This window comes from Phoenix dactylifera, chromosome 11 (assembly GCF_009389715.1).
Source record: "Phoenix dactylifera cultivar Barhee BC4 chromosome 11, palm_55x_up_171113_PBpolish2nd_filt_p, whole genome shotgun sequence".
Classification (NCBI taxonomy): Eukaryota; Viridiplantae; Streptophyta; class Magnoliopsida; order Arecales; family Arecaceae; genus Phoenix; species Phoenix dactylifera.
The window spans coordinates 1,193,292-1,205,553 of NC_052402.1; the positions used below are offsets into that span (position 1 = coordinate 1,193,292).

At 39.5% G+C, this 12,262-nt stretch overlaps 1 protein-coding gene across 4 annotated transcripts; it reads left to right on the forward strand.

The window, feature by feature from the left end:
- Positions 1 to 5,560: 5,560 nt before the first annotated feature.
- On the forward strand, positions 5,561 to 8,694 carry LOC103708361 (F-box/kelch-repeat protein At3g61590-like). Of its 4 annotated transcripts, XM_039131187.1 has the most exons (5): positions 5,561 to 5,909; positions 5,999 to 6,110; positions 6,275 to 6,329; positions 6,460 to 6,511; positions 7,183 to 8,694. In XM_039131187.1, the coding sequence occupies exons 3-5, from the start codon at positions 6,295 to 6,297 to the stop codon at positions 8,428 to 8,430; spliced, it is 1,335 nt and encodes a 444-aa protein (XP_038987115.1). In that variant the 5' UTR covers positions 5,561 to 5,909; positions 5,999 to 6,110; positions 6,275 to 6,294; the 3' UTR covers positions 8,431 to 8,694. The 4 variants fall into 4 exon arrangements, with proteins under 4 accessions (XP_038987115.1, XP_026660939.1, XP_026660940.1 ...); XM_026805139.2 differs by having other exon boundaries at positions 5,562 to 6,110; positions 6,275 to 6,369; XM_026805138.2 differs by lacking the exon at positions 6,460 to 6,511 and having other exon boundaries at positions 5,561 to 6,110.
- The last annotated feature ends 3,568 nt before the right edge of the window (positions 8,695 to 12,262 follow it).

A 12,262-nucleotide genomic window follows, 5' to 3' on the forward strand; every position in this document is an offset into this window, starting at 1 on the left:
TTACCTTGAGTAAGGATGTGGTGTAAATAGATTGGAATATGAAACCAAGTTGAATCAGGTTCAGCATGCCCTGATCTAACCCAACCTTTGCAGCCCTAATAGTTATATTTTTTTTTTGCGATAGAAGATAAAAACTTAAATTAATCTAAACAGAGAGGTGGCCATCCAAGAACAATAGTTTAAGGAAAAGAGATTAGTGATTAGACACGGCATTAATGGGGTCACGCATTACACTTAAAACTGCTATCTTTCTTCCTCTCTTTTTATGCTTCCGGTGTGCATATTTGCTTTTTGCGGGGCAAGAGGATGAGCATGCATATTTGTGAAACACATATGATGACAATCTTTTGTACCATCAGTTCCAAGGAGACTTATATGTAACACCCAGACATATGACAGATAATGAATGGTGTGTAACTTTGCCATCATTTTCATGGGAACTTAAAAGAGCCGACCGACGAACCGTCTCTTGTATTGTCTGGCTTTGGTCATGAGTCTCTACCTGATAAAAAGTTTTAGAAAATCCTTGGCCCAAGCCTACCAACTTTGCATCTCTACTTCGTGATGGAGCAGGGTCTATTCAGCATTTTTAAACACATAGAATGGATGGAATTATTGTGTACGAAGTGGCTCTAACTTTAGTGTTACGAGCCGATCGCATAAGAACTTCTCTTACATGCACTGGAACAGTGTGTGCTTGCAAACACGGTCGCTGGCTGTAAATGGGTCGGCCCGGCCCAAAAATGCCCCAAAGAGCGGACCCCAGAAAAACCGAGTCGGTCTCAGGTATTGGATCCATGGGCTGTGCTTCAAGCCTGGAAATAGAGACCCATGTAATTTATTTTTTTTTGGTACACCGGCGGCTCACACTAATCTCGCATGAGCATTACCTACTGAATCAAAGAACAAAATACTCTGCAACGGTGGAGGGACAAGTACATGCCGGGTCCAAAAAATATCTCCAAAATGATGAGCAGCGAAGAAATTTTTGCGGCGAGTCCGAACCATGAATTTGATTAAAATGTCTACGTCGAGCCCAGCCCAGTCCAGAAAGATAGCTTAAGTTGGCCCGAGCTCGGGCCAAATTTCTTGGGTTTAAACTTCAGGCTTGTTATGAGCCTAAGCCTGATTCGGGCCATTGATATTGCTTCATCAAGAGAATGCTCGCAAAATTTCATGGGTTCATGTTGGAAAATTGATAGATTAATCATGTTTGACAAGAAAAAGAATGAAGAGAGTACAATTACGATGGATGATCCAGTTACAAAAGCCTCCCTTCAGCAAAGAATATATAGTAAGATAAATTATCTCTTGGAATAAGTGGATGTAATATTTACTATATTAATGTGATCTTCCGTCTCTACTTTGTGATTTGTCATCTTTAAACACTATAGAAGCTTGTACAACTATAGTAACAATGAATGGGAAAAGAATTTAAAAGAATGTCCCTAACTAAATAGCTACAAATATTGCATTCGCTTTATTTTTTCGACATGTGGAATGGTGCAAACTGGAGTATCTTGAATTTTAGTTGTATTTAATATACTCGGTTTTAATATCATAGATGGGCACAGTGGTAATGGGATATTATTTGTGTTTCGACAAAAGTTCTGAAATAATATTTTTTGCTTTATAGTATAATGTGAATGGTGATATATTATATATTAGGCTTCTGCACAAGAAGTGAAGTGAGATCCCTCCCATTTATATAGTTTTTGATTACCATGTTGAATTTTACCGCATGATTTATGTATAGCCTTTTCTTCTTTTCTTTCTTGAAAAATAATTTTGAGTGTTACTTCTATTCCGTAACTTACACACACACACATACATACATACATACATACATACATACATACATACATACATATATATATATATATATATATATATATATATATATATATATATATATATATATATATATATCCACTTGCATTTGATGAATTTTTAAAGCTATATACTATTAATTTCTTGACAAGAACAGTGGATGTGGTATCCTGCAACTCATAGGGTTCGCTTGTTTTTTTTCAGAGTTCAAAAAAAAATTAGCAAACCACTTAATTTCTCTCCAATAATCTCCAAAAATACATAATCCGAAGAAGATAATTACATGATAAGATTACCTTAACATATAATTTATCTCCTCCTCCCCCCTCCTCCTCTTCTTTTTAAAGAGGTATCCCTTCTTCTTTTGGCCCATCATTTTCGCCACATTTGTTCTCAACATTGTTTGCACTAACAAAAATTAAAACTCTAATAAATTTCCCCTTAAAAAGCTACAAGACAATTGCATTTAATTCCCCACGGGTAGCGAGTTTTTTATGACAGTTGTCAGAATGTTAGCCTCCAAAAACGATTGAAATGCTGTAAAAAAAGAACTGTGATGATCTCTCTACCTACCCAACCTGCTCCCAGTCCTTGCTGCATCACATTACTTTGGACTTTGGAGCTACATATTCTTCAAATCTATGGGTGTGGTCCGCCTTTTCTTAGCCCTTAGCTGGGTTTCTAAGGCGTCGCCAGGCACTGACAGTAGAGCCACTTCTGTGATCATACGGAAAACCAGCTCGCCTCTTTTTATTTTCTTTCTTGTTTTTTTCTTCATTGAAGCTGGCCTCTTCTTTTAGGAGCCAGACATGATAAAAATAATCTTCTAACATTACCCAAAGCTCCCCATCTACAGGACAACTTCTATGGTCTTGACTCTCAAACAGATTGTTCTCAATAAAAATATCTGAAATGTTTCCATTTCATAAGCTTAGAATATGTGGCTGATGTCACAAGCTTCCTTTCCCATCATGTGCACATAATGTCTTCTTACATACAAAAACAAAGCAACATACGGATGGCCACCCCATCACATTTAAAGTTGGCCACAATGGAACAATTCAGCTGACATGGAATGATGGAACTCCGCTCATTCTTCGCTACTGGGCTGATTGGATATTGCATGCACTTGCAGAGGAGTGAAAGCAATAATGGCGAGGGCGACCCTCCACCATCCTCCCCACCCTTTATTAACCTTTTGGCATCTAACTTAATATATATCTCATCCGGCCAATTGCGATCCACGTTATCTCACTTCAAGTTGCTTCTGCTGCTGCTCCTTGCGTTCTTGGTTATGGACAATGACATGTTATACTTTGATTCTATCATTCTACGTACGTATCTTTTTGTGGGCGACCAGCTCCGTGCTCCAATAATTTACGTGTCTTCCTCCGCTACCATTCGTCCACCGTCGTAATTTATATATGATTCCACTCATGAAATGGATCTTTTCCCCTATGGAACTTTCTCGTCTGTTGCTCTTCTCAGAAGCTTTCAAGTCTCTTGCACGCTTAATCTTAAGAGCCTTAGAAATTGCCTCGAGTGGCTTTAGTTGTTGGAAGCCATTGTTGCAGCGATGTTGGAGTCTAGCCTGGACTCGAGAAAACTGAAAGTTCTCGGTCTCTGTAATTGATTTCCATCCAGTGTCCAATTGGCTGCTGTCCGAAGGAAAGACAAAAGCCAGAGAGGACATGCACCGAGTTGATAAACTATTGCAAGCGAAGCAAGAAGCCTGAGAAGGGCGATGGTCTGGGCTGTAAAGAAGCGGTGTGGCTTAGTGGTGCTGCCACTATCCTTCACGAGTTCTCCTCAGCACAATGCTTCTGATGCTATTCTTGGGGGTCAAACTTTATTAAATCCAATCAAAAGGTATATTCATCAAGGCACATAACCATAGGCTTTAAGCATTATCTTCTTGATGAAAGTGGGTTGGATTTCCTCCTTTTTTGATAAAAAAAAAGAGCACACTAGTGCAGTGCTCTGAGTCAACTGGTTGGTGTACCCATATTCTGATACAGACAGGAGTCCTTTTAGGGATTGGATTCCTTTTTTTTTCATTTCCTGTTTTTACTTTTTTATTCTGGCTACTTTGTTTGGCTAGAAATAAGTCATACTAAGACTTTGTTTATTGGGTACATGGCTTGATATGGAACATGTTATTAGCTTTGGTAGGAGTGAAAATTATGAATTGTTATCAATTATTTGTGCCTTTTTTTGAGGAGGATGTAAGCTCTAAGATTTACAAATATGCCATTATTTTTTGATACTTCTGATTATCAATAAAATTGCTAGTTCTTCACTTTTGTTCTTCTCTAATTAGAGGCAATTTGAAGGCTCCAACCCCTCAAAGATGACCCTGTTTCTTGATGCAGAAAAACCACATCATATTCCTCTGTCAACCTTTCACCTTGTTATAGAAGAAGAGTATATGCATGGTAAAACTTTTGTTGATGAATAAAATAACACTGCCTATAGATTTCTGAGTTTGGACTTTTCATAAATGCACACGTCTGAGGTCGGTCCATGCTCTCTTGTCAAGTGTCCTCTATTTTTGATGATTAACATAGCTATTAGTCTTCCTTTTTAGAAAAAGCTCCTAGTCTTAATTTCCATGCATTCACACGTTGGACTGCGTACCATGATCTCTTGCCAAGTTTCTTCATTCAAGTTGCTAAAATATATCCCTTCATGAACAAATACGCTCATGCACAAATTCTCGTAGGTGAAGAATAATAAGCAGGACATGGAGTGAGTCCTACAAATCCCTGGTTTCTTAGTTATTTAACTTCTTAATATGAAATTTCAACAGTATACTATAGCAGTAGTCTGGCACGAACATATTCGGCTATAATTAACAGAGAGCAAACAGCTTGATGCTACTAGAGATATTTAAACCTCCCGATATTATGAAACAACCAGAAAGCTCTCTGTTAATTACTTAGCTTTTTAGTATGTCATGGACTGCCTCCTCCAACGTTTTTTTTTTTTTTTTTTTTGTTGCAAAGACGGATGTTTCACACCACTCCACCTAAAAAATTAGAAAATAATGGATTCCAAAAAGCTTTTGGCATCTACATCCTTCTGAAGTGATGAATCATAAAAAAGCCATCCAATCCTTCGTCTCCTAGTAGATATGTCTCGCCTCAAAAGAGATGCAATCTCTTGCCGAACCCTAAATATCCTAAATTGTACAGTTTGTTAATTAGAAGAACAACACTGAAAAAGTTATCAGTTAGTTACTTAGCTTTATAGCATAAAATTTCACTGCTCCATGGCACAGTGCTGGCACCAAATTTTTCCATCATTGTTAATAGAGGATTAACAGTCTGACGCTGCAAATGCCATATAAATCTCTTTCGATATTAAAGAAACTATTTTATATATATATATATATATATATATATATATATATATATATATATCACCCTGCAACATTACCTGACATGGATATAGAATGGTCCACCACCCTCCAACCCCATTGGAAGGGTAGGCTGGTAGCTAAGCTGGACTGGATATTTCTCTCTCCCCAAAATATATTGGGCATCAAGCCATCAACTGTAGAACAAGAACATTTGAAAGGGAAGGGATTACTGTGGGCAAAAACAGAGGGCAAAACCCATAAAGAAGAGACCCCAAGGAACTACAGAAGGCGATAAAGGTGGCCACCTTTCTTTCTAGAGAGACCAAACAGACCCACACATATATATACTCTTGGGAGCATTACATGGACCATCTCTCTCCCCAACTTGCCTATCTTCTCTTCTCTCTCCTATCGCTCTTTCAGGCTCCTCCCCTATCTGCTCTTCCAAAACCACAAAAAAAAAAAAAAAATCTGCCCTAAAGAAACCACCTTTCCCACTTGGTACTCTGCCTGTCGTTTTGTTTTCTTGCTGGAGCCGGAACCACTGCTCTGTCTGTCGCAAATCCGTCGCAACCTCTCGGTCTCGATCCCGACGCAAGACCCCATCTCGGGCCCCCTCGTCGTCGTTTCCGACCGCCGAATCCGAAGCCTTCGGATAGATACGGCTCGAGCCCGTATCGCCTCCCGCTGTTTTCCCTTCTCCCTCGGTCGCCAGATGGTGAGATGCGGATAAAAGAGGCCTTCGTGGCTCTTATCTAAGACCTCTACCCGCCATTCCTCCGGGAAATCACGATTTTTTTTGGATAGAAATAGGCGGAAAGATCCCCGGAACGAGCGAAAGGTGGAGATCTTGGAACGAGAGGAACCAACAAGATCGGATTTTGGTGCGCCTCTCTTTTTAGTATCCATCACTTCTAAGGTATGGGAAAACACCCCGCCCCTTTGTTTTTCCTCTTTTTGCCATTGTTTACTTTTTCTGTTTGCTTTTCGTTTCCCCTGTTCTTGTTTGATCTATGCCGTTTGTTTTTCGAGTCTCTTTTTTTCAAAAAAAAAAAAAAAATCTGATTTCGTTTTTTTTTCTAGTGTTTGAGGTTAAATGATGGATGGAGATATGGATAATGGCAAGTCTCTTGCTGAGGTACCTGGGAGAGAACATAATCTAGGGTTTCATTTTTGGAGTACGCAAATTCTCTATATGGAGATTACTTATATAAAACAGTTGCTCGAAATTGTTAGTATTTAATTATGGGGATTCTTTTATGATGCAGTGATAATAATATTGATCCATCTGAACAGATTCAGTCCAATCGGAAGATTGAGGTTTATCACTATGCCTTTTATTTAGTATGTTAGATTATAGCATGCTAGTTGATATGTACATCTAATCTTTTTGCTGAAATGGCTTTGTTTGTTGCTAGCTCCTCGTTTATATCTTTTCCCCGTTTCTTTCTAGTGAATGGATGAAAATTTTTGATAGGATTCGGTGCAGTGATGGGAATGCTTGCATATGTCCTCTCTTTTTTTTTATTCCAATGCAGTCTTGGTTGTATTTCCTGCTGTAATTTATGAACCAATATACTTGTACTTTCCTGGTGTTCAAGAACTTATCTTTTATTCGGTGCAGTGATGCGAATACTTGCATGTGTCCTCTTTCTTTCTCTCTCTCTTTTTTAATTCCAATGCAGTCGTGGTGGTATTTCCTGCTGTAAGTTATGAACCAATATACTTGTACTTTCCTGGTGTTCAAGAACTTATCTTTTATTGCGTAGTTATCTGTATAATGCTTGAAGATCCGCAGGATTCTATTTTACAGGGGCTTTTTTCTTTAAAGTTTTTCCCCTTCCTTTCTTCTTCTTGTTTTTTTTTTCCTGGTCAAGAATAGTTCGTGCTTGGAATTGGATTCATGTTTTGGGACTTTTACTATAGTTTTGAATCTGATCCTTTATATTTCCCTGCTCTCCTCCCTTCTCTCTCTTTAATGATCCTTTCAGGTTTTGTTTTGGCATTTGTTGAATGGTATCATTAGCCTCATGGAGGGTGAGTCATCTTGGGAGCCTCATCCTATTAGCCACTTTGGAAGTGAGGTTGCTGAACTCGAACCAGTCTCTGGCAGCAACAACGGAGGCGAAGCATTCGTGGTTTGCTTGGATAGCATTCTTCCAGATGATATCTTAGAAAGAATCCTATCCTTCTTACCCATTGCAAGCATCATCAGGGCTGCATCGGTGTGCAAAAGATGGTATGATATCATCCACTCAAGGAGGTTTCTATGGGCCAACAAGTTGCCTCAGAAGCCATGGTACTACATGTTTACCTATAGCGAGGCGCCTGCTGGTTATGCTTATGACCCAATACTTCGGAAGTGGTATAGCTTCAATCTTCCTTGCATTGAGAAAAGTAACTGGTTTATCTCTTCATCCTGCGGATTAGTTTGTTCCATGGACAATGACAGCAGGAGTCGTATTTTTGTTTGCAACCCAATTACAACAGACTGGAAGATGCTATTGGAACCTCCTGGTGTAAAATTCCCCGACTATAGTACCCTTGCCATATCCGTGGACAGGAAGTCTCATGATTACACTATTGTCGTGGCAAAATCTAAGCAGGTGCCTGGTGATTTCCTCCAGTGGGAATTCTCCATCCACATATATGAGTCAGGGAATAGATCATGGGTTACATCCATTACGGAGGTTTTCACAGGATGGAGGGGAGGTGACGAGAGTGTGATTTGCAATGGAGTTTTGTACTGCATGATTCACTCTACTGCTGTTTTAGGAACTGCTGAACGCCGCCATGGCCTGATCATGTATGATCTCTCAGCTCGATCTTCTCACACTTCTCTGATGCGCACGTTAATACCAGTGCCTTGCTCCCTCACCTGTGGCCGGATGATGAACCTCAAAGAGAGGCTGGTCATGGTTGGTGGGATTGCAAAGTATGACAGGCCGGATATCATCAGGGGAATCGGCATCTGGGAGCTTTACAAGGAAGGTTGGCGAGAGGTCACTCGAATGCCTCACAGATTTTTCCAAGGATTCGGCGAGTTTGATGATGTTTTTGCAAGCAGCGGCACTGAGGATCTGATATACATACAGAGTTATGGAGCCACCGCTTTGCTTGTTTTTGACATGAGCCAGAAGCAGTGGAAATGGTCGGTCAGGTGTCCTGTTACCAAAAGATTTCCTCTTCAGCTTTTCACTGGTTTCTGCTTTGAACCGAGGCTTGAAGTGGCCTGTTGAATTGTTTTCTTCTGCGGTGGATTTGATGGCATCACAAGGATTTATAAATAGTTTTTTCTGTTTTGGGGGTCATTTTGAAAGTTTTTGTGGGGCTTGGAGCTTATAGAAATTGCTTTTGATATAGGGGAAATCATTTCTGAAAGTGCCGCTGGTGACCCTTGTCCTTTTCTTTTATATATCTGTGGACAAAACAGTTTGAGATGTCTGTTGGCACAGTTGATCTATATAATGGCAAGAGGGCTGACTTCCATTTTACTGTGATGATTTCTGCATCATTTTTTGAGAAGTTATTTTACATTTTTCCTGTTTTGCTTAATTTTTAATAATTTTATTTCACTCATGAATATCATTTGCACTCATGAATATCAGTATTTGACTCTCATATATGTTCTAAATGTCGTTGGTATCCATCTTTAATTTTCTTTTTTTGTGATGGTTTGCTCAATTTTTAATTTTTAATATTTGACTCTCGTATATGTTCTACATACTAGAAACTTGCTTGTGGTGGTTTCTCTCTTTTGCAATGAATGAAATGCATTTGGGATACCTGTTATGAATGCCACCAAAATAAGCAGAAATTTTCAGTAGTTGCTTGTTGCCTTCATTGTATAATTGAGGAGCATCAATTCTCAAACATTGTCAAAATCCTTGTTCTTTTACGTAGTATCTTTAAGAAAATGTGGTTTTAGAGGCACATTGATGCACTTAGGGCGGATGTTAAATTTAGCCATTCGTTTAGTCAGCTGCAGGCTAAAATTCCTTTTTTTCTTTGATATATCCTTATGCACATTCATATCTCATTTTCTGTTCAATGTACAGACGTTCAACCCAGGTTTGTTTTGCAAATTGCATGCCCAATTTATTATCTGAGTCTTAGGAGTTATTTAATCCTCTTTGAATCAATTAAGATTTAAGAAGCCTTGCAAACATAAGAATCAATTGAGTTCTTCGTTACAAAACTGCCCATTGTTCAGTCTTTGAAGGTTGATAAATCTCCCACTGCTTTACAAATGATTTGCACAGGCCATCCATAAAGCTTCAGCCGATGCCATGATGTGCAATAGCTAGTAGCTAACTCTGTATGCATTAATTTCTCCTCATATCTCATTGTATGCATTCAATCATGTAAATCTAATGACTCCCCTACCAATTTATGGTGCGAGGTGGGCATCCAGGATCTATCTCATTTATTTGTACTGAAGAACTTGAGACATCCAAGTCCTATCTGTTTGTTCTCAGATGGTGGAAGCTAGTTGAAAGTCTAACCTAAAATCTCTCTAAAATGGCTAACAGTGAGAGAAGGAGAATCTTTGGTTACTAGAACCCAGAAAAGGCCTGAAGTCTCCTCTTCTTTCAAAAGTGGTATAAGGTGCACATAATATTCTTTTATCTTTGGATGCTTTTTCCTGCAGAAAAAGAAGAGGGGCTCTTGGGTGGTGACCCCTTGTTGCAGCCTTCTCTCAGAGATTTGGTGGGAGGACGGCAACAGCTGAGGCCAATTCTGGACGCTCGAATAAACTGTATGTTGGGGTCCTCCACAACTTCCGACTGCTGATCAGGAGATGTCAGCTGGGGGCTCAGGCCATTGTCCCTTGTCCACTCTATTCAGGATTCTCCTCGATCATGGTTATATTATGTTTGAACCGTGCTTGGCTTCTTTTCATTAAGTCAGGTTGTCTCTTTGCATTTGTCCCAGAGCTGGCAAAAAATTTCTTCGCTTCTTTGTTGGATTATTGGGAGGGTGGCACCACTCATGCATGTATCAGCCCAATCTCATCATCTCTTGCTTCGCTCTCAACTCCATCCTACTGAGTTGATATTGCTGAAAGTTGACTACGCAAAACCATGCAAAAAATTTGCAACGATCATCCTGAAATGACAAAAACCAAATTGGTGATCGGTAGATTATGTAGATTTCTTTTTTTTTTTCGAATGAAGAAGTTGCCTTCCTTCCCCAGCAAGAGTAAAACCTCTTATTCCTGTTCTTGGATGTGTTGAACACTCCAACCCTGAGAGAGCCCCTGCTGCATGGACATGCAAGCGGCTCATCTGCAGCACCCCATGCCGAGTCCCTCGAAGACAATCTCTTATTTGTGGTCTCCAATATTTGATTGATGTTGCTATCATGTTCAAGGCTACAAGCATATATCCTCGAATAAGTAACAGAGAACAAATAGTAGGAAGTACCTGCACTTGATTACATTGAACTCATTATTCCTTCTTCTTCCCTACCCTTGAAGCAAGATTCTGAGATTGTACTCTTATAACTGAAAGCTAACTTCAATTTTTAAAGCTTTTGTAACAGGTTTCAACTCCAAGAAAGTTTCGGTAAAACAGAGGGGAAAAAAACATACCATTTGGCAAAAATGACGCTGCATCAAAATATAAAGACAAGTAAAGAAGAGGTGAATATAGAAGTATGATTAGGGTGCGATCATACTGGCACTAGCATACCGGATCCCATCAAAATACAGAAGCATGATTACAAGTAAATCATGATCATACTCCTGTATTAAAGAATAGATACATACGCTGCGGCATCATACATATTCACATCTCGATAAACTTCTGGGCGTGGAATTTAGCCAATCAAACATACACTGTGATGGAAGACACAACAAAAGGGAATTTCTTTAAAAATATTTTTTCATCATGGTGGTTAGACCTCACCTCAAAGCTACGAGATCGACCACAAAGCTGACACCCTGCCTGTAACCAAGCACAGAGCCCTTATTCTTGGTTGCCTCGCTGAGGCAATTCGGGTTAGAGCCTAGAACCAAAACCTAACTAATTCTCAGGCACCAAAGCCAAGACAAGGAGAGAGTAGGGGCAAGGAAGTTGCCAGACCATAAAAGAGTAGCACTGCTGGAGGTCGGCAAGGGTTAAGGGCCTCCATTTGGCTAGATCTTTCAAGATCTTGGTCAGGGAGGAGCAAAGAAGCCATGATGACATCAGAGACAAGACCACGAGGAGGACCCAGAGCAGAGGAGCAAAGAGAGGAGAGAGAATACACGGGAAGGTGGGAAGCAGTAATGAATGAGATTGAGAGGTGTCATCAAATGTGGACATGTATCAAGAATTTAGATAGAGCATATATCATTAAGCGACCAGAATAACCCTCAAGAATTTAGATGCGCATTCTTTGAGCATTGTTTCTCTGCTTCACAAACCATAGTTAGAATTACTTTCTCTTCCAGGTATGTCAGGTACCAAAAAAAATGGGCTCATAAGTATTATAAATCTAGATTAAAATTTAAGCACAGGCGCTTTCTTTCGCTAGATGATTTTGATTGTAAGCGCTTCACAACAATATGGTATCTATACCTTAAATATGGAGCAAGAGAGTTGTGTTTCTGGGCTTGAAGGCACTGCTAGGATCCATGTCTTGCAGTTGGCAGGAGAATTTTCTATATCCAGATACGCTGCAAAACAGAATGTTGTTAAAGTTCTTGAACTTCAATTTTGACTTCCTTGGTTACTTTTATTACTGAGCTTCTTCTCATAACCTGTCAGTTTGGTTGGTTTTGCTCTTAGTTTGTAAGCAAACACATTTCTTCTGCATCCCTCTCTTATTTTCCTTCTAAAATGATTCTACCTTATTGTAGCTAGCTCATGTTTTCACAGTAAATTTCCTTGACCTCGCAGAACTTGTTTTTCTTGGCTGTGAAAGCATGAGACCTTGTGTTGGTTTTTAGCAATATGATGAACCAATGAAATCTACAAGTTAATTTCTAGATTAGGAGAACCGGTCGTTTGTTTCTGCTCCTCAGCTGGTGACCATCATTGCTTATTATCTTTTTTGATGTGGAATGGAGGAAGTAAGAAACTTCCC

Excerpts from the sequence above, each read along its gene's own strand:
- LOC103708361 (XM_039131187.1), top strand. The coding sequence starts at position 6,295 with ATGGAGATATGGATAATGGCAAGTCTCTTGCTGAG. Across the intron at positions 6,330-6,459 it reads ATGGCAAGTCTCTTGCTGAG|TGATAATAATATTGATCCAT; the intron begins GTACCTGGGAGA and ends TTTATGATGCAG. Across the intron at positions 6,512-7,182 it reads AGTCCAATCGGAAGATTGAG|GTTTTGTTTTGGCATTTGTT; the intron begins GTTTATCACTAT and ends TGATCCTTTCAG.